At 38.3% G+C, this 26,764-nt stretch overlaps 1 protein-coding gene across 2 annotated transcripts in view; it reads left to right on the top strand.

Annotated features, from left to right (window-relative positions):
* Positions 1-26,764, top strand: part of CDH13 (cadherin 13) — a 517,521-nt gene that overhangs the window by 95,321 nt on the left and 395,436 nt on the right. For both annotated transcript variants that reach the window (XM_068150857.1, XM_068150856.1), the window contains exon 2: positions 7,854-7,965. In XM_068150857.1, the coding sequence (XP_068006958.1) occupies positions 7,854-7,965 (112 nt within the window). The remainder of the gene's footprint in view (positions 1-7,853; positions 7,966-26,764) is intronic.

Raw genomic sequence — 26,764 nt, 5'->3', positions numbered from 1 at the left:
TGTGGAATGCAGAAAGAATTATTTATGATCAGGATCAAGTGATCCTGTGAAGACTGTATGTTGTGCCTGCTTGTGACACCAGAGGTGGTTCTTCCTAGGCCTATATATGGCTTTTCTGGGTTCCCAGGTCAAGGGAACTCAGCCACCTGAAGTTCTGATATATGGAAGATGCTAGTAAGGGTTGTTACACTCAGTTTTAGGGTGCAGATTTATGGCAGCTTATTCAGCCTGTGGTGCAGTCTCACACCCAGACATGTTTTTCTGGCTATGCTCTTCTGTGGGCAGTTTTTCAGTGACCTAGTGACTTGGGTTCTGGCAGCAGACATGACTGGGTGAAGAACAGTGAAAAACCCTCTGGTTTCCAGGAAGGTCAGTGCCTGGGGACAGAAGAATCATCACAACTCTTGCTTCAAATATGTGTACCACAGAAGTGCTTCCATAACTTTTAGTAAGATTCTCATATTATCTTTCACCCCAAGCAGTGGAGACTATGGAATTGCTTTGGGTTCTGCACAGACCCTGGGTTCATATCCTAAAACTGACAGGTGCCTCTTTCAGAGATCTTCAATTTCAGAAGGAAAGTAGCTGTCTGTTCAGACAGTAGTGCTAAGAAGTTGCTTCTTGGATAACTTAATGCATTTCCAGTGTCATGGAAGATACATGTTTTTTACTGAATAAGCAATAAAACTCTTACAATAAGCGTACATTCATAAGGGAAGTGCTCATAAAAAGAAAGCTCCTCTGCCAGGTAGTCTCACAAAAAGAGTTTGTCATATTTTGTTTCCAGTTAATGGTTACCTACCACAGTCACGCTGCTTAGTGACAGGAGAACTGAATTCATTTGAGCCCATAAAGTCGTTCGAATTTGCATTTTCATTGCCCACTCTTCAGTAGTCCAAGTGTGACTTTCACTTTCAGGACAGAGCTATGTAGTAAATGGGTCTGTGGGCCTCTTAAAAGAAAATTTTTCATCCTTGAAGAATCTTAATGCCAAATCTTAATAGCATTTCTTACCAAAATGACTAAAATTCACTATCAGATGTAGAGGTAGAGCTGTGGAGGTCGTGAACACTCTTCTTCTGAATCTCTTTCCTGATAAAAAGAAGAGGTTACAACCCAACCCAGTGAAAACTTTCCCTCCAAAATAAATATTAAGTAAACAGTTCCCCAAAGCATAGTGTTCTACATGGTAGATTGTAGTAAAAGTGTGTGTTATATTTAATGAAATCACTTTCAGAGGTAAAGAATTCAACACACTTTTATGTTATATTAATACCTCAGTTAGTTATGCCAATCAGAGAATAGGATATTCAGACTTTTGTTGTGGTGTTTTTTTTTCTATTCAAATTGCTGTTAAAAAAAACCAGCAGAAGACAAGGAGAACTTCATGTCCAGCCTGTATGTGATTTGATGAAACAATTGCCTTAGGACCTGCTGACACTCTAATTGGAGTCTGCATAATGCAGAATCAGAGCCTTACTTAAAGCAGTTCTTTTTAGATTTTGTTTAAGTATCCCTCTGTTAATTTCATTTAAATAGCTACTTCTTTTAAATCCTGAGTGAAAACCTGAAATCAATGAACAATTCTTACTGGCTTCAGTGAAGGCAAGGTTCCATTATTTTAGAGGACACAGTCTCAAGCTGCGCCAGGGGAAGTTTAGGCTGGAGGTGAGGAGAAAGTTCTTCACCGAGAGAGTCATTCGTCATTGGAATATGCTGCCCAGGGAGGTGGTGGAGTCACCATCCCTGGAGGTGTTTAGGAAGAGGGGATTGGATGTGGCACTTGGTGCCATGGTTTAGTTAGTCACGAGGTGTTGGGTGACAGGTTGGACTTGATGATCTCTGAGGTCTTTTCCAACCTAATTGATTCTATTCTATGATTATTTTTTTTTTTTTTTGTGGGTCTGCAACTGCAGATAGAAGACAGAAGGAAGATAGAAAGGGTTTTAAAATTCAAAGATCTTGGTCTACATAATAAACATATTTTGTCATATGGGATTTTTTTCAGCATTAGTAGCTTTCTTTATTATGATTACTTTTCCTCTTGCTTCTTACCTGTTAGGATCACCATATTTTAAATGAAAATATGAAGTTTTCATATTCAAAACAATGTCTCTGGTTCTCATGTTTTCAGAGAACAGCTTGGAAGCATAAATCTTCAGTACTCACTGAATTAAATGAGTCAAATCAAAAAGAACCCTCAAAACCCATACTTCCAAAGGAACCCCACCAAAAAAAAACTCCAAACAAATGCAAAAACCACAACAAACTTCTGATTTCTCATGAAATAGATCATAATTTTGGAACTTTGGGGGTTATTCCTATTATTAAACATGAGTGATTTCTGGTTTAGCTCTTCTTTTGTGTGGTTTTGTGTTGCCTTGTTTGCATTTGAAGGTATTATCCTTAGGTCAAAGGCAGACTGTAGTCCATCAGAATATCCTTCTAGGAAATGAGATTTGTTTGTATTTATTATGTGTACAATTCATGTCTGGGCAGATGATTTTCATAGGTGACTTTGCCTCTCTAATTAAATAATGGATGAATTTCATACCATAAGAATGTCTATGAAATGCAATTAATATTTTGAAGCTTCCCTTTTTGTTGTAGTTCATCTCATATAGGCAGGGCTGATGAAAATATGAGTGTTTACAGTAAAAAGTGAGAAAATTAATTTCTAGAGTGAGGATGTTGCCAGTCAAATCTGAATGAAGTTGCTTCATGTGATAAAACTGGGTGAGTCAAAAATAACATAAAGATTTTGAAATGCTTTGGGAAGTCATTTCAGACTGACTTTCAGTCATCAGTTAGGAGGTAGAAAACCCCTAGGTTTTGAAATGTGGCAATACCCAAAGGTGCTTTAACATCAGGACATGTATAAATTTCCTCTGCAGTACGGTAGAAAATTGCCATCTTCTTTTGTTTTCTAATCCATGTTCTATGTGAGTGTCTTTCAGTGCAAATGTTGAGGTCAGTAGCATGTGCATGCAATTCTATTAACTAAATTATAGATGTTTCAAAGGTTTGATACCTCATCAGATGTGTAGTTCTAGCCCAGTGACCAAACTTGCACAGGAGTTACCTGAACTAGTGACATTTCCTTATAGTGACTGTAATCAATTCAGGAAGACAAATTCTCAGGGTATTAAAAATGGGTGTTCACATGGTGCATTTTGGAAAAGCAGTAGGTATGAAAACCTTTGATTTATCAGTGAATATAGGATCTGTTGGTCTGAGTAGTCATGACTCCCTGATTTGCTTTTCAGACTTCTCCCGCTTTTGATTTTCATGAGCAAATGAATTTTTGCTGCATAATTGTCATATTCTTTCAAGAATATGACACTTTCCTTAGCAGTGGGTGAAGGAGCCTTTTGTACTAATTCCCCAGTACTTACCTGACTAGACGTATGAACAGTATGAACGTATGAAGAGCAACAAAGTTGGTGAGGGGTTTGGAACACAAGCCCTATGAGGAGATGCTGAGGAAGCTGGGGTTGCTCAGCCTGGAGAAGAGGAGACACAGGGGTGACCTTATCACTCTCTACAACTACCTGAAAGGAGGTTGTAGACAGGCGGATGATGGTCTCTTCTCCCAGGCACCCAGTATCAGAACAAGAGGACACAGTCTCAGGCTGCACCAGGGGAGGTTCAGGTTGGATGTTAGGAAGAAGTTCTATACAGAAAGAGTGATTGCCCATTGGAATGGGCTGCCCGGGGAGGTGGTGGAGTCACCATCATTGGAGGTGTTCAGGAGGAGACTTGATGGGGTACTTGGTGCCATGGGTTAGTTGTTTGGGTGGGTTGGATTGGTTGATGGGTTGGACACAATGATCTTGAAGGTCTCTTCCAACCTGGTTTGGTTTATTCTAAATAAAAATTAAGTTTATTCTATTTGTATATTCTCACTGGCAATGGATATAAACTGTATCACAGGAGGATCCACCTCAACATGAGGAAGAACCTTTTCACTGTGTGGGTCACAGAGTACTGGAACATGCTGCCCAGGGAGGTCGTGGAGTCTCCTTTTCTGTAGACTTTGAAGACCCATCTTTGTGTGTTCCTGTGTGACCTGTGCTAGATTCTATGGCCCTGCTCTGGCAGGGGGGTTGGACTTGATGATCTTCGAAGGTCCCTTCCAACCCCTGACATCCTATGATTGTCCTGTGTCCCTATGATTCTACATGTATGAAATTTAACATTGCCTTCAATGTATTTAACTGAAGTATTTTTTTAAAAGAAACTGTCATCCCATAAGCCCTTTTATTATATAAAAAATTACTAAACCTACATGGTGCTTAATTTCAGAATGTATTCTGCTCTGAACAATATTCTCTTTGCTTTCAACATGTATCTGCTTGGCTTATTTTTTTTCAGATATTTTTAAAGACGTTTCTCCCCCAAAGTGAAGGGACTCAACAGAAATTATTTTAATGAGATACACATTTAGTTCAACAGAAGAAGCTTCATCATGAGAAAAATGAATTAAAAGAATAATTGTGCTTTTAAAAGATAATTAATTGAAACCTCTAAGTGTGGTGACAAATTTAACATCTCATCTGACACATTCAGAAGAAGAAAGTGTCTGGAATTGCACAACTGGAATAAAATGTTCCATTTCACAGCGAGGCCAAGCCTTAGTCTTGTAATTATGTGAAAGGGAGTAAAGGTCATTTTCTATTTGCTACATCTCTATCATGTGAAGGTTCTCTAGCAGGCTTACAGAAGTTAACTCATGACCTATTTAGATTGCTTAGATTTCCAAGTCAACTTACACTGTCACAAATCCAATAAAGTAGACATAGCCTTTTCTCAGGGTAGTGACATAGTTGATATCCAAAGCAAGCTTTTCACTTCTAGCTTCATAAGACAAGATTTTCAACTTTAAGATGCCAGTAAGTGGGAAATCAGAACAGGATTTGTCTCTTGCTGTTTTAATCCTATAGGGAAAGTGTTGTTTATAGTTAAATTTCAGTGTATATTGCTTGGGTTATTTTTCTGGTGTGGACTTTTAAGTCTGGATCAGTTGTGGTTTGCATCTTGAGACAGAAAGAGTTTTCCTACTGCTGTGATTGCATTTTTATACATATTCATTCCTTTACACCAGGACTCAGAAAGATAGGTGCTTTAAAAATGCACCTGTGCATACAGCCAATGTGTGCAGAAAATAAATGTCTCTATATCTGCACATGTGACCTTTTAAATGCATATAAGGCTACTGGTTTATATATTCAGTAGTTAGGTTTTATGCACAGTATTCAGGACAGCCTCTGAATACATCAGTTTGTTTGCAGCCAGAGTGTCCCAGCACTGTCCCTTTCTTAAAGGCACAGCCTCAAACGGTCACAGATGCCTTGGAAGACTGAAGGAGGCATTCCCACTTCTCAACCTCTGTGAAGTCCAGGATCTCCAATAAAATCAATATCTCAATGTTAATAATTGAACGGGGAATTAAACACTGTGTTAAAGCTTTGTTATGTGGATGTATTGAAGCAAAAAGTAGTTGAGTGTATGGCACCTTGCTTGGTGTGTTACTCTAAGTATTTATTGTCTGTCTTGGTTAATCCTGCAAAGGGACAAACATAGAGCAGGTCAGCATGGAAGGAGCCCATCTGCTGCATTTGACTACTATCAGCTTAGTTGTCATGAAATATTCTGGCCATTTCTCACAGTCTGCTAGCACTTCTAGCCAAGCTTTTATAGCAAATGTCAGTGACATGAAACAAATGATTTAACAGTTGGCTTCCATAAGAGCTAACACAGACCAGGTGGGGTACTGCTGCCTTCACTTTTTATAAATGGGATCACATAAAACGTACTGTGACTGTGAAGTGCATGAAGGGAGAGAGCAGATACTGGATTGCTCGTATTTAACAAATGGACTAAAAGGGGTGGCTAAGAGGAAAACATGCAGATGTTAAAATCTTCCAGGACATCTCTCTAGAATCAAGATCAGCATATCTAGATGATAAATGTGGTGGAGACAGAACTGAGGAAAGCGCGAGGCACTGCTGTTGGGTTGGGTCAATTGAGAGTGGAGTTTGTTAGATGAGCTCGTGAAGGAGAAAGGAGTCTTCAGCATTCACCTGTGTGGTGTAGGCAAGAAGTTCTCCTCATTTTGCATTTATCTTTATTTGTAAAGTTACAATCACCTGTTGAGGATGTTTTGAGTAAAGAGGCCCATCTGAGCAGGTTCACTTGAATTTTGGAGCAAATATCATTTAGAAATGCAATGTCTGGCCATTTTCTTCCTGGTCACTACATGTGCCCTTGATATTTTTTGGCTGCCCAAGAAACAGTAGACGGACCATAATAGTTTTCATATCAGTATAGTCTGTACACCTGCTGAAAGTCAGGTTTTGAAAAACACCTTTGGGAATTCTGAAGAGAAAAATAATCATGAAAATGCAGTTACATGGAAATAAGTTGGAAAATACAGAGTTGACTTTTCCCACTTTTAAATTTATTTCCTTTTACCTCTCTTTAACCTTCTAAGCTTCTTAGTCATTTTTTTTCTTGCTGCCTCCTTCTTGGACACTCTTACCTCCAAGCTCTCATTTAAAAGCTGCCAAGAAAAGTAGCCTTTCAGGTTGTTGACTCTATTCCAGGATAGAACACCAAACTTCAGAGACTGCAATTAGCATTGTACCTATTTCCAACCATTTTTATCTTGCTTTTAAGCATCTTCCTCTGTTAAGGTGTTTCTGTGATGACAGGGAAGTTTGGTGACCACATACCAATAGCAATACAAACTGTATTCAACTTTAACCTTCAGATCCACCTCCATTGTGATGCACACATTTCATTTTCAGTCTTCACTTGGCATAAACAAACTTTTGCTAGCTGGGAAAATGGACAAACTGGCTCAGAAAAGGAAAAAAAGGAATAAAAAGCTAAATTTTACATTAGCAAAGAAGCTCTTTTATAAGGGAGATGTCTGTGATGTGAAACCCTTGAATAAAGAATTCCTTTTGTTACTTGGTGGCCAACTTACTGAAAATAAGGTTGCAGGTCCTATTTTTTCAATTATTTAAAGCAACCTAGAAGTGCTTAATTTAAGCATACCTTTAAGCCCATCTGTATTCACTAGTGACTAGTGAGAGCAACACTGCATTCTATGCTTTCCCAAAGACCACTTATTGCCTTTATTGATAATCTGAACTGAATTGAGCCTTGAAAGCTTCTATTCTGTAATTTCTATTCTAGCCCACATATGTACAATCAAAAATCTTACATAAAATGTTGTTTAGCAAGATTTGAAGAAGTGTGATGTGATATTTTAACATGTCCAGAGAAGGGCAATGAGGCTGGAGAGAGGCCTCGAGCACAAGCCCTATGAGGAGAGGCTGAGGGAGCTGGGGTTGTTTAGCCTAGAGAAGAGGCTCAGGGGAGACCTTATTGCTATCTACAACTACCTGAAGGGAGGTTGTAGACAGGTGGGGGTTGGTCTCTTCTCCCAGGCAACCAGCACCAGAACAAGAGGACACAGTCTCAAGCTGCTCCAGGGGAAGTTTAGGCTTGAGGTGAGGAGGAAGTTCTTCACAGAGAGAGTTGTTAGCCATTGGAGTGTGCTGCCCAGGGAGGTGGTGGAGTCACCATCCCTCGAGGTGTTCAAGAGGAGATTGGACGTGGCACTTGGTGCCATGGTTTAGTAGTCATGAGGTCTTGGGTGACAGGTTGGACTTGATGATCCTTGAGCTCTTTTCCAACCTTATTGATTCTATGACTTGGTTTTATGAGCATTGATGCAATATTTTGTTTTATGAGTGCTGAACCTAAACCAAATATCACTTCCAGAAGCCAACATGATGAATGCATAAGAGCATGTTTAAAAGTCCATTTCCTTTTTTCCTCAGGTTCTGCTGCTTGCATGTGCAGAAGATTTAGAATGTGTCCCTGGATTCCAGCAGAAGGTTTTTTATATTGAGGAGCCATTTGAATTCGCAGAGGACCAACCAGTTCTGAACCGTATGTTGTTCTCCTATATTACTACTGTGTAAAATTCAGAATTATTTATGTCCTCTTGTCACTGCTGCCATTTATCAGAAAACATTTTTTTTTTTGCACATAGCATTTCAAGCATTGCCACCATTCTCTCTGGGTTCTCTTGTATTAATCCTGAAGAATTTACTCTGTTCCATTTATTAGAGATGACAAAATGCTACATATAAACATTTAGGGTAATAGAAGTATCATAAAGACTTGAAATTGACTTTTTAAAAAGCAAATACACTCTGACTTTTAATTTCTTTTTCCCTTTGCTGCCTTTCCTATAATCTTGGAAGTCAGGACTATTAACTCATCTCTGCAACTCAGACTTAGTAGATTACATCTTAGAAGTTTAATTCAAAGCTGGTGCAAGTCCAAGTATTTACATGAAATTCAGAGGACACTGGATGAAGTTTGATCATCAGTAGTACCAAATTATTACTGTGTGTCTCATACAACTGACATATTCAGTAATACTTCCAATGACCAGATGTCACATCATAGAATCCAGTCTGGCACCAAATACTCAAAGCATTAAACTGAAGGAGATGTAACCATCCTGGTGTTAGTTCATCAAAATATTTTAGTGAGCCAGTGGTACTATATGTTCACTCAGTTCTGTAGCTTTGGAACTTCAGGACTGTCGTACTAATGTAGTACCTTATCTAACTGTCAATGATTGTGAACACACAAAACTGACACTTAGTGCTGCCATTCCAGGCACACCAAAGTTCTTACACGTGATACATATTACTAAGAGTTTCTTTGTTGCATTTGGTTGCTTACTGTTTAAACAGGAATTCTTTGAGTAATGCAGCATGAGACAGTATTGCTTGGTGCCTATGTACAATACCTAGTTCCCCCAATGTGATGCATAGTGATAGTATGGTGAAACTAAGTAATGCAAAGCAATACTACTCATTAAATGCACATATTTCCCATCTTAGTTCCCTCCAGATACTACTACTCTATATTGATATATTTTCACTGGTACATGTTTGGATGGAAGTGTAATCCATACACACTCATTTTAAAGCAACATTCACCTTTCAAAATGGATTGTCAGAATTAGGTGCCAGAATCTACTGAAATTACTCTCAAACTTAAGTAATTCAGCCTTTGATATCTTTTGGGATAACACTTTCAGACTAATAATTTTGCCCTTACTTAGTGAAACTTATATTTTCAGAGGAAATTTATGTCTTCAGTAGTAATGCTGTTCACAGGTATGTGAGACTGCCGTTCTGTTTAGAAGAGAGATTTCAAACTTCAAATTTCTTTAAGCAGTTTTTGTTCATTTGGAATTAGTACTTTAAAGAGTTGGCAAGCACACCATTCCTACATAGTTAAAAGTAGAAATTCTTATGTTATAAGAATCATAATAGATTTAATAAACACTAGAAGTTGCAAACTGCTGTAAATAAAAGCTGTATTAATGAGTTAGTGGCAAGCTGATATAGATAACATTTGTTATATTCTTCATCTGCTTTGGAACTTTGAGGCTGTAGTGTGTCTGTCTGGATGTCCTGTTTATTTGTGCTTGCCTTCTCAAACACTTAAATGATGAGTTGGTTAAGCCAAAGTTGACTGGGTTGCTCTGCGGTGACCAAGCAAATCACACTAGTGTGAAACTAGCACAATAATTAAGACACCATCATTACTGTGAAGAGGAAGAAAGTGCAGGAGGAGATTTAGAAATGCCTGGAAACAATCTTTGGAATTAAATTATTTTAATAAGCAGACACTAAATTGGCCTAATATGTAATGTTCAACAAAGGCAGACTCTCAATGCCTGATTCTAGTTAATTCAATCACTTGTAAACAGCATGTCCTTCATGCAGCAGCAGTAAAGCTCTGCACAGTTTCATCATTTTAGCTACCCACTGAATTGGTATTTTTAATTGTCTGTTTGAATACACTTTACATGCTCTTGCATCTTTTGATACCCATTACCCAAGAGTGGTGTAATTTAGCAGTTGGTTTGCAATGTGAGGCTTACCAGGGCTGTGTAAATTGATAGAGCGAATATGCAAAGCAGGCCTATAGCAGTGATTGTTTTTGTAGTCCTTGATAATCCTAGGAGCTCCTTAATTCTTTTCTGAAGTGCAATAAAGCAGTCTTTTTTTTTTTTTTTTTTTTTTTTTTTTTTTTTACTTTTCTTCCCCTCCCCCTTCCTCTTTCAATTTAAACAGGAACCTACTGTACATTTAATTGCTAGTATCTCCCTTGTAATTAAATATAGGTTATGGCTGGTTCTTATGCCTGTATTAATTCTACATACAATTATGTTAATTATGTGTTACAGTCACTGATGGGAAGAAGGGAGAAAAGCCCAAACTGAGGGTAGAGAATTGTTACCATTTTTTTCTTATCCTGATTTGTACAAGACCCTGTCAAAGCCAATTTAGAAGATGAGCATTTGCAATTAACATCAGTGGAGGCTGCTTAGGCATATCCTCCTTCTTGTTGGTTTCACTGGAACCATTTCTTAGTTTTTTACCTCATTTATTTCAGGATGAACTGCTTTTTATTTGGGGTGGAGGGTACTATTGCATCTCAAGTAACAGAGACGTCCAGACTTAGACAAATTTATCTTGCTGATTTTGTTGTTTATTTTTCCTAATTTTGAGCCTTTTCCTCATCAGACCCCTTTATCTTTGTATAACTTGTGGGGTTTATGACCATAAACAAAAGCAGGCATTGCTATCCTAAATTTGGTCTGCCCAATTCTTTCCCTCAAGTGTAGTTTTCTTAAACCATCCCTTAATGTTGTGGGAGAGGATTCATAGAGTCACTATCTGGAAATATTAGAGGATCTGACCACATAATTATTAATTAACCAAGTAATTGTGTTACTGTTGGGTATTTTTCATGACTTTTGCTGTTGTTGTTGTTTAAACCTTAGACCATTTTCTGCAAGCAAATAAAGACTATCACAAAGACTGTTATGTTCTTGATAAAATGATAATTGATAGCAATTAGCTACAGGTTTCACACCTTTCTGAAACACTTGTGGCCGTGAAATTCTTCCCCATTGTGAAGCTTGTCTTTGGCAAGGCTGACAGGTTGCTGGAAGTCACAATGCTCTGTCATGCCAAGCTGATAGAAAGTTCCTAATCAGACTCTTTAGATGTGGAAATGTAATTGTGTTACATTAATCATGTTTATACTTAACATACACGAGTCTTGGCTTTTGGGGGTCTTTTTAATTGACAGTGAATCAAATAGTGCACTTGAAAAATTGAGGCAATTAACATAAAACATTAGGTGATGTGCTGTGAATACTAAGCTGTGGAGTACATTGATGGTGATTTAAATGTCAAAACAAAGGAAGTTTTGACCCTTACTTGAAAAGCTTTAATTTGGATGTTAATTAATGGCTGACCTCTTCCATCTCTTACGTGATAGATTGCATGTTTCAGAGCTTGGGCTGCTCAAGATCAGGGCTTTGTCTTTGCATTTGTGCACTTTTTTATTCCTTAGACTTTAACAAAGACTTTTCTATCAATCAGATTGAAAATCCTTGTTTACTCATAAATAATAAAATACAAGAGTCTGCTTGCTAATGCTTAAAGGCAGTTCTTCTGTTGTCTAGCAAAGCTGTAACCTCCTTTGTTGGATAATGCCTGTGGAAAGATCACAGAAGACCATTCCTACTATTACAATATCATGTGTGTACATGGATCACAGTGCCAGTGATTCACACATCAAACATTTCCTATTGATTTTCAGATGATGCCCTGTGAGATTTGTGATTTATCATATCCACCCTTTCCACTCATTACCATGCCATTTGTACAGATGGCCTCTTTCTCTAGCTGTTTCACGCTGTCAATGTTACTGCTGTTACTCTCTTGTTTATTCTGATGCACAGTGTGTATTGTCATATGGGCTTGATTCATCTCCTCTTGCTCCACTTTTTTTCCAGCTCACATAGAGCCAATGTGGCAGCCTAATTCAATGTACTATAATAGGCCAAAACCTCTAGAGAGTTTTAACACGAGATTTATGTGCTGGTGTTACCACTTCATGCTGCATATTACAGGTTTTAGATAATTGGAACTATAAGTAACTGGTAATTGTAGCTTGCAAATGAACATGTTCAAGTGAGGCAAAATTTTGGTCTTAATTTCGTGCAGGGAAAAGTAGCTAGACTTTTGGGAAACAGCAAGAAAACTGTGGATTTTTCACCTCTTCAGGTGTACACATTTGTAGTACATACTTCTTGAAAGACAGTTGTGGCTTTTCAAGATGAAGACATTCTACAAACATCTTAAAATTACTTTCATTTCACATAAATCACTCACTGTGTTAAGAAATGTATTCAAGAAAATGTTGAAAAATGACTTATTTCCAGTGTTTGACATGTGGTATCAGCTCTACAGAAATGTGTTGAAATTTTCTACTCTGGTAGCAAAACATTTATTTATACTTTGAAGTATATCCTAATGTGCACATACCCATGTATAGAACTTGAATACTAGGACTTCAGTTCTGCCAGTTGGATATATGATTAAGGCCACCAAGGATCTGGGATTCTGTTAAGCCATATAGACAGAAACACTGGCTAGGGTTTGAAGCCAGACATTGGGGATATTTCTTAATCACATGATTCCCATTCAAATGGCTGTAGGAAGCCAAACTTGTGTTACTAAAATTCCATGAAATATCCAGGGCTATGCAAAATGGGTGAGAAATTGTGGAAATAATTTCTGAAGTGGGAGATTGGGAACTTTATATCATGTTCACGGAGGCAGAACGAGGTGGATCTTCGAAGTGAAGATTCTTGTGCACTTAGTTACCTAAGGCCTTGCTTTTTAATTGAGGTTTGATGCCAAATTCTCACAGAGAGGAAAAAAGTTGTCTGCATGTGTATGGCAAATATACATTGTGACTAAGTAATACAGAAAGAACATCTCAGATGTGTCTCTGAATAGATGTGGATTGATGTTGCAACATAACAGGGTATCATATCATCTGTTAAACTGCTTTCACACATGATTAAAGCAAAACAGAACAGGAAAAAATGGTGGTTGAGTGCCAGGTGGCCAGAGAGTTGCCTTTCAAACAGCACATGTCAGCTTATTAACAGGACATGAAGGGAAATGACTTTAAAACAGAGTGCTTGATTTTTATGCATATACACTTTATTAAACTAGTTTTTGAAAGGTAAAGACATTAGACTGAACAATGTGAATTATTTAGACTGAAAAACATCTTCAGCACTGTACATCTTTCAGGGATGTACTCAGCTCCTGTAAAGAAGGGGAAACTATATGTATTGGTGAATGCTCCTCTTGATATTGCACTTCCAAGTTGGAGGAAATAAAGGTTTAAACTCATAAAGTATCTTATCTATTTTGTTGAGGAAAACTCACAAAACTCTACTGTTAAAAAAAGAAATAAATAAAATTGGGTGAGGATCTTTTTAGTGACAGTGAATGCTCTCTTAATGGGTCGGTCTGGATGCAGGAAGACAAAAGTAGAAGATGAATTAGTCTGAGATTTGATTTGTTTCTGGAGACTTTCCAGGAGCCATAATGTTTTGCAGATAATACTTTCTTTGAAATATGTGTAGGCTTTGGTTGGCTGAAGCATACCAGCTGCTCTTCTAATAGTCTGAATCAATGACCAGCTGCACAATATTAGCAGGATGGGTTTCTTGCTCAGTGCGGTGCAAACCTCATATTAATAATGTCCCCAGGTGCTGCAGTGGAAGACTTCTGTTTGTTTCCAGTTAGCAATTCCAAACCAAAAAATAATCAGATTAACTAAACTGTTATTCCCTAACTGATTAACAATGCATGACAAGAGGTATCCTTGTCCTCTGTAGATGTATAAGAGTGTTAGAAGGCCAAAATCTGTTTTTTAGGAGAAAAGTAGGGCTCTTATCTTTGGACAAACTCAGAAAGCAAAGTCTGACACTAATTGCTTATAGCCAATGCAATCTAACAAGGTCATGTTCCTGAGGAAATCAGGGGTAGGGGCAAATGAACTCAGGTTTGTGACAAAGAGGCCTCAGCATCAGCCCAGCTTCATCAGGGGGTTTGTTCATAACTGACAAACTGATACAACACAAATTACTACATGCTGAGATGCTAATGCATTTCTGTAGTATATAACTTTATGTTTTCACAGACTGCATTTCTGACAGAACTTTTAATTTGAGTATCTTAGGAAAGGACTGTTCAAAAGAATCATGACTAGCTAACGTTTTCCATTACATTTCAAAGTGCAGCATGGACATTTAGCAAAAATTAATGGGAGTATGGGAAGTTAAGTCTTTCTTTAAACACAGAATTTCATTTAAGTTAGCGGTATTTTAAAGCATGCAAGTATTCTTGAACATAATTGTAGATGCAGGTCACAATTAATTAGCTTTTAGCTGCTAATCCAAATCAAATTATAACTTTTCTAATATAATTATGCTCATGCTTCAGCTTAGAATTTTTCTTTTCCTTTTTCTTCTTTAAAGCAGTCTTTTCTGGACAGAGCAGTCTGTATGCATCTGCTTTAATGGACACATCTCATTTTTGCATAGCTTTCTTGTGGCATATGGTCTCCCAGACTGGCTTTGAGAATAAGTGACACAAACAGTAAACTCATTAAGTCTCTCTGAAATTTTCCTCTATCTGGAGGCTAGTGGTCATGATTTTGTCTTCTGATTCTGTTCAGCTTATCCACCTGACCTCTTGCCTCTAGAGAAGGAAAAGAAAGAACTTTTTTTGGTAGATTGATTCTGAAAACCCTGATCATTTTAGAATGACTTTGTGCATATTTGTGTGCCTTGTACCTACTGCTGCTGTTGGGGTAGACAAGTGAAGCTGCAGATGGTGAAGCAAGTGCATGTCATGTTCTGTGATGTGATTATTAACTAAAATGTTTGGTTGTGGTTTTTTAATCCCTCAAAAAAAAAATCAAACATTGTGAATGGTAGGATTTGCTGAAATAAGAAATTGTCTAAAGAAACTCTGCTTGTAAGGGGCCATCTTTTTAAACAAGGTGGCAACAAAATTTAGAACCCCCAAGAAAGCCTTTAAGGTGACTTGCATAGCGATCTGGGATGTTGGTTTTTAGACAGGAGCTCCACTTTAAATAGAAGGTTTTATTTCTTTCTTTTCTTTAAAAAAAAACAACAAAATTAGTTTAATCTCTCTGTCTTGGCTGTGGAGAGAACTGAAGCAGAACTGAGGAGTCTTTAAAGTAGCAGGAAAACAGAAGCAGTTCTGGAGTAGCCAACAGAAAAGAGAAATTCATTGCTGAAGCTGTGGGCGGCTTGGAAGCAAGTACCAGAACTTAAATACAGGTTGGACTGGAGTAAATTATAACCAAATTGATGTTCAGAACCATTCTGCAGCCAGGGACTGAGGTTTCTGTTTCTGAAGGACACATTTCTCATCTCTTCTCTGTCCCTTATCAACAGCAGTTTGAACACTTTGACTGGACATAGGTTTATGTATGAACTGAGTTGTCCCATCCTGCAATTTTTGACAAAGTACTGGAAGGCAGATTGTAAAAAAATAGGTGAATTTTATTTCTATTCACATTATATTCTATAAGTGGAATATAGTTATTTTCTCTACTAACTGTGCTGCTAAGAAACATTGTTTGGGTAAATGCATTCAGGCCTGTGGGGTTTGTTTACCTTCTTTTGTGTGGCGGTGAATATGTGGCAACAGAAAATGTGCTCTGATTTGCTAGAAAACCAAATTGCCTGGTTAAAAGTAGGACTCCTGCAGACTTTATTTAGCAGAAATTTTAATTACAGAGCCAGCTCCAAATTCCTACAATAATGCAGTAGGGAGACCACTATAATTTGATCTTTATAAAACTTTAACACCAACCTATACAAAAATGTAACTTCAGCTTTAAAAATGAATATAGCAGGAGGCTAAATTCAAGGAGTTATAAAAATAGTGTGCACACTTTGGGGAAAAAACCATAAAAATACAATAGTGTGGACACCAAAGCGACACTAGTGTGTTAAATTTTCTGTATTCATCTTCTGCTCCTCATACAAAAATGCTGTACAATTTGCAGAAGAATCTTTTCATGGTTCTATCATGCCTTGGTCAAAGCAGTCCTGCTGTGAAGCTTCGAATAAAGAATACTATACAATCCATATGAGAAATGTTGATGTCTAAATCTAGAGCCTGTTTCCCCAGTACAGTCTCTTCAGGAAATTCCAGGTGTCCAGTTTTCCCTCTGATTCTCTTTTTGTCACTATTCTGTCTCCTCTCCTTCCTTGTTTTTGCAGCAGGTGTAAGTATTCAGACAACCATGCATCCTGGTCCAAGTGCTCCTTTCTCCTGCCGAGAGTCACAAAAGAACAACATGGGGTTTAAAAGGAATGGAGTAGGACAGTCCATGACTGAGCTGCATAGGAATGTCAGTGCAGAGGCACTGTTGGAGCATGAAATAGGGAACAGCATTGGGTCCCAGCTGTGTGCAGCATGATAAATGGTCACAAATACAGATGAATTTTGGTTGAAATAGATCCTCAGTAATGGTTTGCCAGCTCACAGTATTTTGCAGTTCTATAATCATGGAAAGGTGATTAAAAGTGTGTTCCATGTCTTCTGTTGTCTTTAATGTAATTCAAAGCACAGCTTAATGTTACTCTTTTATTACAAAGCTGTATTGAAGATGTAGACATACAGATACTTAAAATGAATTATGTTTATACCCTGTACTAAACAAATTTGAAGATATTTGAGTGCCAAATTGGTAAGTTCCTGACCAAACCCATTTTTTTCATTGCCTGTGTCACCTTTAGTTGCTCTTAGTTGGAGAGGTGAAGCATTGCTTTCTCAAGTCTACTGTTCATTAATTATAGTATCACCAAGGTTGGAAGAGACCTCAAAGATCGAGTTCAACCTGTCACCACAGACCTCATGACTAGACCTGATCTTATGTTTCATAACACATTCCCTATATCTGCTGTTAGTAAGATGTGACTATTCTTGTGATGCATAATACTATATGTCAGACCTGCTGAGGAAAAAAAGGGGAAAGAGTGAATAATGGTTTCTGAGAATGGAACATTCCAGGATTCAGGCTTTGAACAACCTAATGGTTCACAGGTACATTTAAGGTTAAAAATAATCTGTATTGCTTTGGGGAACAGCACAATTCCAATAATTGGTCTGTTTACATTGAAGAAGAGGCATCTTCTGCTGGCTTAGTGCTTGAGGAAGGGGGTGAGATATTTGTAGTAGAATGGCTCCTCTCTTTGGGTGTGCAATGCTCAGTTGCATGCCTGTTGGCCAAAGGTGTACTTAGGCCTGAAGACCATGCAGGCCTGATGACCATGCAGGCCTGACAGAAGCATAAGGGAGCTTCTTTAATTCCACTGTGTGAGTTGGTGTCAAATGTGATGCTGGATGCCAAAAAGTGGTATGGCATGTAGGAAGGCAACTATTAACTGTCGTGAAGTATTGTGGTCCGAGAGCTTCCCAGAGATTAATTGTGGGTGAAGAAAAAGGCCATGAGCTCCATTGCCTAAGAACCCATATTTGGTTTGCTTTGGGAATTTTTATTTAGTTAGTTAGTTATTGGGTTGGTTGGTTTGTTGTTTGGGGTATTTTTCCCCCTTGTTTTTAATCTTGGTTCTTCCAGGTAAAAGTGGTATTCAGCCTGGCTTGTAATTGTGAAGAAACAATATCACAGTATAACTAAGGTTGCAAGAGACCTTGAAGATCATCGAGGCCAACCTGTAAACAACTCAGATGTGACAGCAGAAAATAGGACGTGGAAAAATGAAAACTGAGAGCAGCATTGTGGGATTTGCACAAGGCAATTTGCAACCAGAGAACTAATTTCATTTAAATTTTTCAAAGTTAGGTCTGTGACACAGGAAATAGTTTAAAATTGTCTTTAATAATGGAGCTGATCACTCTTCTGATTAATAAAATACAACACTCCAAATGTTCTGTAAGAACTGTTGTTTCTTCTGAGAAATGTCAGCTCTTATGCAGGTAGGCAGAAGGCTTTTGGCATAATAGAACAGCAGCTTCTGTCGACTGAATCAAAATAAGAAGCTTTATTAAAAAATATGTTATTACTTTGCACTTCTCTTCTTTGAGACACTGTCTTTAATAGCTTCTCCAATAGAGTTGGAATAAACTGAAATACAGAAGCTTTAACAGATAATAAATCTTCTGGAATAATAATAAATAATAAAGTAATGCTTCTGGAAATATCAGGCATCCAGCACTGTGAACTACTGTTCTTAGAAGTCAGCACCATTTCCCAGAACTGTTTGATACTAACTACAGTTAGTGCTGATAATTAATTGAAATTAAATTACTTGTATGATGATTGAGTGCTGGGCACATTTGACTAACTCTTTCTGACATCATAGCTATGCTTTAGATACTGGTTTAGCAACGTGTTTAAACAGCACTTTAAGTTCCCTCAACATTCTAATTGGAAATTTTTCTTTGGTGGGCCATAGGCCTAAATTCTATCAGCTTCAGCATAATGTTTCTCCTTTGGAAAAGGCTTGGTAATTGCAGAACTGTAAGGTGACTCTTTCCAAGGCAACCATACAAAGAAAAGGCATGCATATTCTCTTAACACATGAGTTTCCTGCACCAAAACAGATGATATGGAGTGATTATGCTCAAATCTGTAAATATACCAAGGTCAGCTTCCACAGATGAGTGCTGTTTCTGCTGAAGTTTGGTTTTCCTGGGTGACTCTGGGCTAAAACGCTCATTCTTTCTAGCTGCAAATGCTACTGGATTGTAAGCAGCTGAACAAACAAATTCAGACTGGTCTTTTTCATATTCTCTTAATGATCTCTGAAATCTAAGGACGTTCTGTATGGGGATGAGCACTGAAAAGAAGTAGACAAGGCTGGTACCATGTCCTGTTGTGTGTGGTATATAGGCAAGGGCCTGAGGAAGTCAGATTGCTGGCAGGGCTCCTGTAGAGGAAGGGTGGGTTGGAGGGGTAGCCCTTTCTAGAACAACTGGCACTACCCCCATGAGAACTGACAGATTTAAAAGTTTAATAAAGACATAAATATTTGTTAACTGAGATTAAAAGCTGGTCTTAATGTGAGAAGACTGGAATTGATCGATTACAGGTAAGTCATAAATTTTTTCTCTGTCTAGCTTTACTATTTATACTGCTCTCTAGTAGCAGGTCTATAACTCAATCTTCCTGCTGAAGGTGGAGGTTTAGAAAACCCACTAGCAGCCTCCACTTCCAGCTTGTCCTCTGTTGAAGGTATCTGTGCGAGTTTAACAGAGCATTGCCAGTTCAGTGGTGGGAGAGAGCCAGTGAGAGCCAGCTTCACACAAGAATTCATATGCCATATACCTAGGGGAGCAAAACCTTTTAACTATGCAGATATGCCCCCACCGTACCCTTCTCTTGCCTCTTCATTCTGTTACAACTATTATACTTTAAAGGGATTAATTTTGTGTGGATTAGATGAGTTACTCCATAGCCTGGTAGTTTGCCCATCTCCACATGAGTGAAGGTGGTTGTTTCAGTCCAGTGCTTATATTTTCTTAATGGCTGGGGAAAAAAAGAAACGAAGTAAAAAACTGAAAAGCACTAGTAATTTAAAACATAAGTGGAGGTATTTTAATAAGTAATCAAGGAGCTGGCTTGTGTGCAGGAGATACTTGAATATAATGATTTCAAAGTATGTAGAAACATTCAACATTTGTTTCAGCAGGAAGCAGAGGAGAGCGACCTTATTCTGTGGATTTTCAAGCCCCATGCTAAAGTATCACTCCTGTGATTTGCCTTTTTTTTTCCTTTTCTTTTTTCCTGCAATGATGAATTGGATGCAACTGAAATGGCTCCAACAAAAGGGGCTGACATAGCTCACTGGCTAGGAGATTTTTCTAAAAGGAAGAGGGGATAGTAGGCTCCAATAGCTTTGAGCAAGCAGAGCAGCTTCCAGCTCGTGGTGAAATATTGGAGCTACAGGGTACATGAACATCACAGCTCTTCCTCCTCCTCCACCTTAGAGCTTTGTAATTCTGGAACCTTACATATTTTTCCTACATTTGTTAGAGATCCAACCTTAGTCAAAAGGAAGGCTTTCTGGGGCATCGAACAACTTTTTATGTTTGAGTTATTTCATATTGGCAAGAGATGGATTTTTCGTTGGAATTTGATTCTGGTGGAGCCCTTTTCCTCAACACTTTCTGCTTGACAGCTGAACCAAAAATAAATTATTTGCATAGTTCTAATGGTGTCAGTAAATTGATTTCCGTAGAACACAAGACTGCATATCCTCTCTGGAATGCCCTAAAGTGATCATTATTAATGATAAATGACAGCAGAAATTTTGCAGTGAAATTAATGACTTCGATGTTGCTCTGAAATGAGAAAAGCAACATGGATGCCCTTGAAGGATCCTGAACATCTCTTCCTTTGCACATCATCTGCTCCTTGTTCATGAATAGATTATAGGCAAGCCATGCTCTGATTTATTTGCTATCTGGCTTCCTTTGTTAAGAGCAATGTTAGCAAAAGAGAAGGAGATTATGCAGCAGTGCTACCTGGACCTGCTCTCTTGCATGCCAGCAGGAGATAAGTGTGGTTGCTCTTTCACTTGATTTTTTTTTATTCTTTTTAAATTTTTTTTTTTTTCAGAACAAAGCTTAAAATCTCTACTTGAAGTGATAATGATTGATTTCCATGAAATCAGTGGATGTACCAAGCATGAACTTCCTCGGCTGTATTTGTTTCAGAGACTTCAGATAGGAAAGCAATGACAAAATCTTTCCTTAAAAGAAGGGGGTAAACCAAATTCTCTTTAAAAAATTTCTGTATTAGAAGTATCTCATTTGCTTATGATCAGTGAACCTGATCTTAAAGTTCCTTTTCTGCCATGCTGAAGCTGACAATGGCATTCCCAGTGATTCTGCTGTCAAAACTGAACTATCCAAAGTCTTATGTTCCGTAACAAATGCAAATATTGTTCTGTGTACATCCCTCCCAATATTGTGCTAAAAAATCTAATTAGAAGGATTACAGGAACTGAAACAAAATTGATAGGAAATACACATTTGTGTTTTCCCCCTAAGTAAGATAGAAATATCATTGATTATTTTGATCTGGAGCTTCCAAATGTTTGGTAGAAAACCCCATGTATTGATTACAGGAATTATAGATAGTGCTGAACAATGATCTGTGAATGCTATTTGTAGCTGATTTTATGCAGTTCTGTTTTACCTTTAGAAAGTAAAATCAGTTTCAGATTAACTTTTGACAGAGAGGTGGTAAGGTGTGTGAGGCAGCACTTAGATTTTTTTTCTGCCAACCTGTTGGGAAGACAAAGAATTGCAATAGTTACTATCAGTGACAGTGCTAGCCTGAAAGCACAACTGGCAAACTAATTTAAGAAGCACTTTCTTGGCTTGTCCTGGCATGCTGCATGGAAAAGTAAATTTCAAGTTAATATAAGACCACAAGCCCCAAATTTATTTGGAGATTTAGGAGCTTTCCCCACCTCCTTTGCAAAATAATGCTGTTACTGCTTTCACTGTGTCAGAGATTCCATTCTGGAATCTGGAATTCTTTTTTGCTGTTGTTGTTGTAGTCTAAATCAGTATATTTGGTACAAGTCAGGAAAGCATGATTGAAGCAATGAGGGATTTAATTCTTTTTCTCCACAATCTTTGAGCTATATTTAATTACTTTTAATAGTAATATTTCCACTATACTGAATTATGTATTGATTCTTTTTGTTTTACAGTACCTTCATTGCAGAATTCCAGTGGGTAAATAGGCTTTTAGATATCAACCTGAAAGTCTTTGCAATTTTGAATATGATTCTGTGAGGACCTAATCATATATTGTTTGATTTCAGTGAAACAGCTCTCATTGACTTTACTGATTGCTGGCTGAGGCTTGGGTTGAACTATTGCTATGTTATTGAAAGTATAATAAGTAGTTTGATTCAGTTTTCAATCTCTTTTGCGGCCTTATATTTTTAGCTTTGCTGTTCATGTGGCCCTGCTAGATCTAGCAGTATGCAGGATACTGCAAAGCCTGACTGTAGCTTTCAGAGAGACTCTTGTAGAGTTGAGTTTAAAAGTAAAAATAAATTGTGTGTGTGGGTTAGATGTAGATTGTTGATGGAACTACTGCAGATGCTGTGTGTTACAGAAGGGTAGTCTGGGAGATGGACTTGTGGCTCTGGTTGCATGGGCTCCTTTGGCTGAAGATCCAGAGGTTAGCTCTCTTGCATGCAAAAGTCTTTGATCATTGATTTTTAGTAGCTGCTGTAACAGAAAGTAAGAGTGGCATTTAAAAGAGACAAAGCACCTTATTAAAGTTAATGCCTATGATTTGCTTCAAATCATCTGTAATCCACGTGGACCTATCATAATTTATACCTTGCCTGGTCACAGCAATAAGTCTAAAACTGTCATGTAATCTTCATTAATGCTTGCACACAAGAGAAATTACATGTACTGCTTACTTAAGTTGGTGTCATGGTATTTATCTCTCATTTCTTAGAAGGTTACCCTCGGCTTAATTGGTGTGTCTCATTATTTATAGTGCTAGGGAAAAAAAGAAAAGGATTAAATACTGGGAGAGAAAGATAACAGAGGTTTTGGTTCATAAGATAAATAAAAATCAATTTCTATTTGTTCCTAAATGTGATAAATGTGGCTAGGTTTTGCAGTCTTCCCCACTGGCCCTGAAGTCTTGAGTCTCCTGAGGACGAACTTAATAGAATAAAGTGGCCTTTGAAAGGCAATTAACAATATTCCTATGAACTGGTCCATGCATGTGTGTGCTGAAAGTCTTTCCCATTATTACTCATCTTACTTCCATTTCTTGAGATTTATTTACTCATTTCACATACAATGTATTTAGTTCCTTTAACCCTGCTCTGGGATTTGAAAGCATATTGCTGTGTTCCATATCACGAATAGCTGCATCTCCACCTCTTGCAGTTGTGAGCAGACAACAACCTGGATGCAGGTTGAACACTTAGGCACATCTGCTGGCCTGGAGCAGGGGACCTATTTTTTAAGACTATTTTTCAGTAATATGAACTTGATTACTTCAGTTTTGGAGTAGTTTGGTTTCTTAGGTGGATGCAAAATTTTGTTCAGCTTAGGGTGAAGAGAATTATACACTCCTCCATGCTGACATAATAATAATAAACCAGGTTGGAAGAGGCCTTCAAGATCATCATGTCCAACCCATCAACCAATCCAACCCACCTAAACAACTAACCCATGGCACCAAGCACCCTATCAAGTCTCCTCCTGAACACCTCCAATGATGGTGACTTCACCACCTCCCCGGGCAGCCCATTCAATGGGCACTCACTCTCTCTGTATAGAACTTCTTCCTAACATCCAACCTAAACCACCCCTGGTGCATGTAGCATTTGGAATACCAAGTATACCTGAGGATACTTTGAACTGGGGGCCCTAGTAATCAAAATACCAAAATCACTAGTTGGTGTTAGGTTTTTGTGATACGATGCAGAAGCCACACAGGGGTTACAGTGCAATGGAAAGTGGGCTCAGATCACAATCAATACTATGTCTCATCATTACCAATAATTAGTACTGTAACAATGCTAACAAAAAATGAGGAAGACACTGGGCTTCCTAGGATGAAATTCAGTAGTGTGGTTCAGCTCTCTTGAATCTACTCTAGAGAAATCATGCCTTATGGCAAGTGTGCAACTCCTGCTGCAACAAACCCAGTGCTATACCCACAAAAATTATTCTATCTTTTAAAAATACTTCCTATAGAAGCAATTCCAGCACTTCTCACTCCTTACCCAGTCTCCACCCATGGCCATATTTTGTGAATTCCAGGAAGACAGGCTCCTGTTAAGTGTCCCCCAGCAGTTACTGTTAAGGTTTTTTTAATTAATATTGCTCCTTTAGTACTGTAACTTCTTTGTTCAGGAAAACTCTCCCTCCAGGAGGCTTTTGAACTCATTTCATGTGCTTGAACACCTTTTGTGAGCTGTGTTTCTTTCTTTTATGTTTATTTCAGTCTTTGGAAATTAGTACAGCAGGGAAAGTGAGGTCCCTGGCATCCACCTGCTTCCTTCAGCTGAAATGCTCTGAGCACCATCCCACCCACAGACCAGAAATAAGCAAACAGATCTGACCAGAAGGTTTCTGCAAACAGCATGTCCCTCTTGTTCTAAAATTAAATGAGATGCAGAACCTATCTCCAAACAACCTATTTGGGGAGGAATAGAGAGGAGAAGGCGATTATTGAAGTTCCATCCTATTTACACCACATACAGAAGCATCCTGTAGCTGGTAAATAATTCTAACTGCTAGGAGTAATAAGACCTCTGAGGCAGGGAATGTCTTCCTACATCTGTTTTCAGTTAGGGAGAATCTTAGATCACTGCTGGAAATAAATAGAGGTTAGTACGTTTTTCTGGCTTTACAGTACTCTATAAAATGCTGAAAATATTACAATAATTGAATATATTCTTGAAAGATGAACTTGAACAGGGCACACAAAGCTTGGGAGTTTTGAGCAGGGATGTTTCTCAGGGTTTTGGAGGGCACTGTCCCATGCACAGATCATTGCTGCAATGCTGGGAACCCAGTGCTGGAGGGACTTCTATACCCAGATGAACACTTTGAGCCCATTGTACTAAAATTAGCCTGAATAGTTCTAAGTCAGATCTGAACTGCATGAAGTCACTGTCAGCACCTGTTTTCTTAGTTTTTTATGAGCTCCCTCAAGATCTTTACAATGTTTTCTACCAGGACTTGCTTTTATTTAGCTGGTTTCTCTCTGTATCGATCTTCAGCTGTCAGCTAATTTACAGGCACCATTCATGCAGCACAGAGTGTGTGTTGTGAAGACAGCAGACGGGAATTCACTCTGGTCCATGTTGTTCATTAATGCACTACAGCTATAGTAGTAAATTGGACATGCCTGGGTCTGCTCAGTGGCACTAGGGCCAGCTGACACTGCACTGCCCATATCCACACTTTTAACTTCTCCTACTCTCAAAACCATGGTGGCTGCATGCAAACTGCTGCGTGTGATCCTTGACCTATGGATGTTCTCAAACTAGATCTGAGAACATATGCACTTAGGCTGTAACAGGGAAGCACAAAGAGAAAACTGAAAGAACTGTACTAAATGCCATTATGAGTGGCTCTTAACAGTGTGTGACAGTTGCAGTGGTTTTCTGTTGAAGATTTGATATGGAGGAAAATTTCCAGAGCAGTAAGAACTCTAAAAATTGCATAGGACAGTTGGGAATGCATATGATTAGGAAGTTAAGGCTCTAGAAAAATCACTGCTTTTCCTTGGCCCTGTTTATTGCACAATGTGCATAAATACTTCCAGTTAAGTCACCGAGCTTGCTGGCAAACTTGTGCAAGCACTTATGAAGGAAACATATGCTTATGTGGAATGCTGACTGGAAGTTTAGCTAACGATCTATTCAACCGTGGGTGCCACACACGGATCATGAAACATTTGCTTTCAATAATGAACTGTTTTGTAGTTTGGGAAATTTTTTAAAAAATTATTTCTTTTCAGTCCTAATCCTACTCAGGCATATTGACAAACATGGCTTTTTGCTCTAGAGGGAGTTGCAGCTGCAAAGGTTGCGTGAGTTACGTCAGTCATTTGCAGATGTTCTTCTGAAAGAAAAAAAATTAGACTTTCTCGATGCCAATAAATCATGGGAAAATGTTAGATACACTCTTATCTCGAAAAAAAGTATGTGCTGTGCTTGTGATGCATCAAATACTGCTAATATAATGATGACCTTTTAAAAGAAAACACACAATGCTGTAGCTCTCTTTACGTTATAGCTGTGGGATGCTTGTGTACAAAAGTCAAGCTGCTAAACAGTGGGAGAAATGGAGTGAAAATAATGTGGTTTGCTTTTGTCTGATATTACTGTTCTGATAGGTACATTCTTCTCCTTTTTCTCCATATTGAGTCATGCCCTTCTTGAAATCATAAAACATAGGGACAGATCAAATGTAAGGTAACATTTTAGAATGTCGAATCCTACTATTTTGATGAGTTGGATCAAACTCCCAATGATCAAAAGCTTTTGTTCAATAGCAAAAATGGGCTGAGCTGCAGGGGAAGATAAACAAGTCCTTATCCAAACTCCTGATGGTTGGGGTATTAGAAAATGATGAACAGCTATCACCCTAGAGACCACGTGCTTGCTCAAAACTGAGGAGACTTCTTTATTCCCCAGATGCCACAGATGTCTTGTGGGTAGGTCATTTGAGACAAGACTCTCAAAAGTTGTTAAAGTACTTCTAATGATCTGTGCCCTGGTATTCAGCTCTCTGTCCACTCCATAAATGTATAATTTGAAACCTTTCTTTCTTTGCAACTGTGTTATGTGGTTGATTTACACATGTCTGCAAGTTATTTGGATGCTATGATGGGAAGGCTAAAGAAGAGTATTAAATATCTGCAGATGCCAAATAGATTCCAGCCATGTTGCAGACATTTGCTGGAGAAGTAGCAATTAATTCCTAGGGCCATCATTCTGATGTCATTTTTACCAGTTTATTCATTTGGAAAATATTTTTTTTAAATTATTATAATTTTTTTTAATCTCTACAGAACAAAAGAAGAACCTTGCTCTATTTGGTTGTCTCCCATTAGAGTGGGCGCAGAGAAGCAGACCTAGTCTGAAACATTTGTAAGCTTTAATAATCCATGGCACCACCAAGTACCCCATCAAGTCTCCTCCTGAACACCTCCAGTGATGGTGACTCCACCACCTCCCTGGGCAGCCCATTCCAATGGGCAATCGCTC

Source organism: Melanerpes formicivorus, unplaced genomic scaffold, assembly GCF_026170545.1.
Source record: "Melanerpes formicivorus ecotype bairdi unplaced genomic scaffold, bMelFor1.0.p_v2 SCAF_20, whole genome shotgun sequence".
NCBI classification, from domain to species: Eukaryota; Metazoa; Chordata; class Aves; order Piciformes; family Picidae; genus Melanerpes; species Melanerpes formicivorus.
This window is presented reverse-complemented; position numbering and strand designations above follow the sequence as displayed.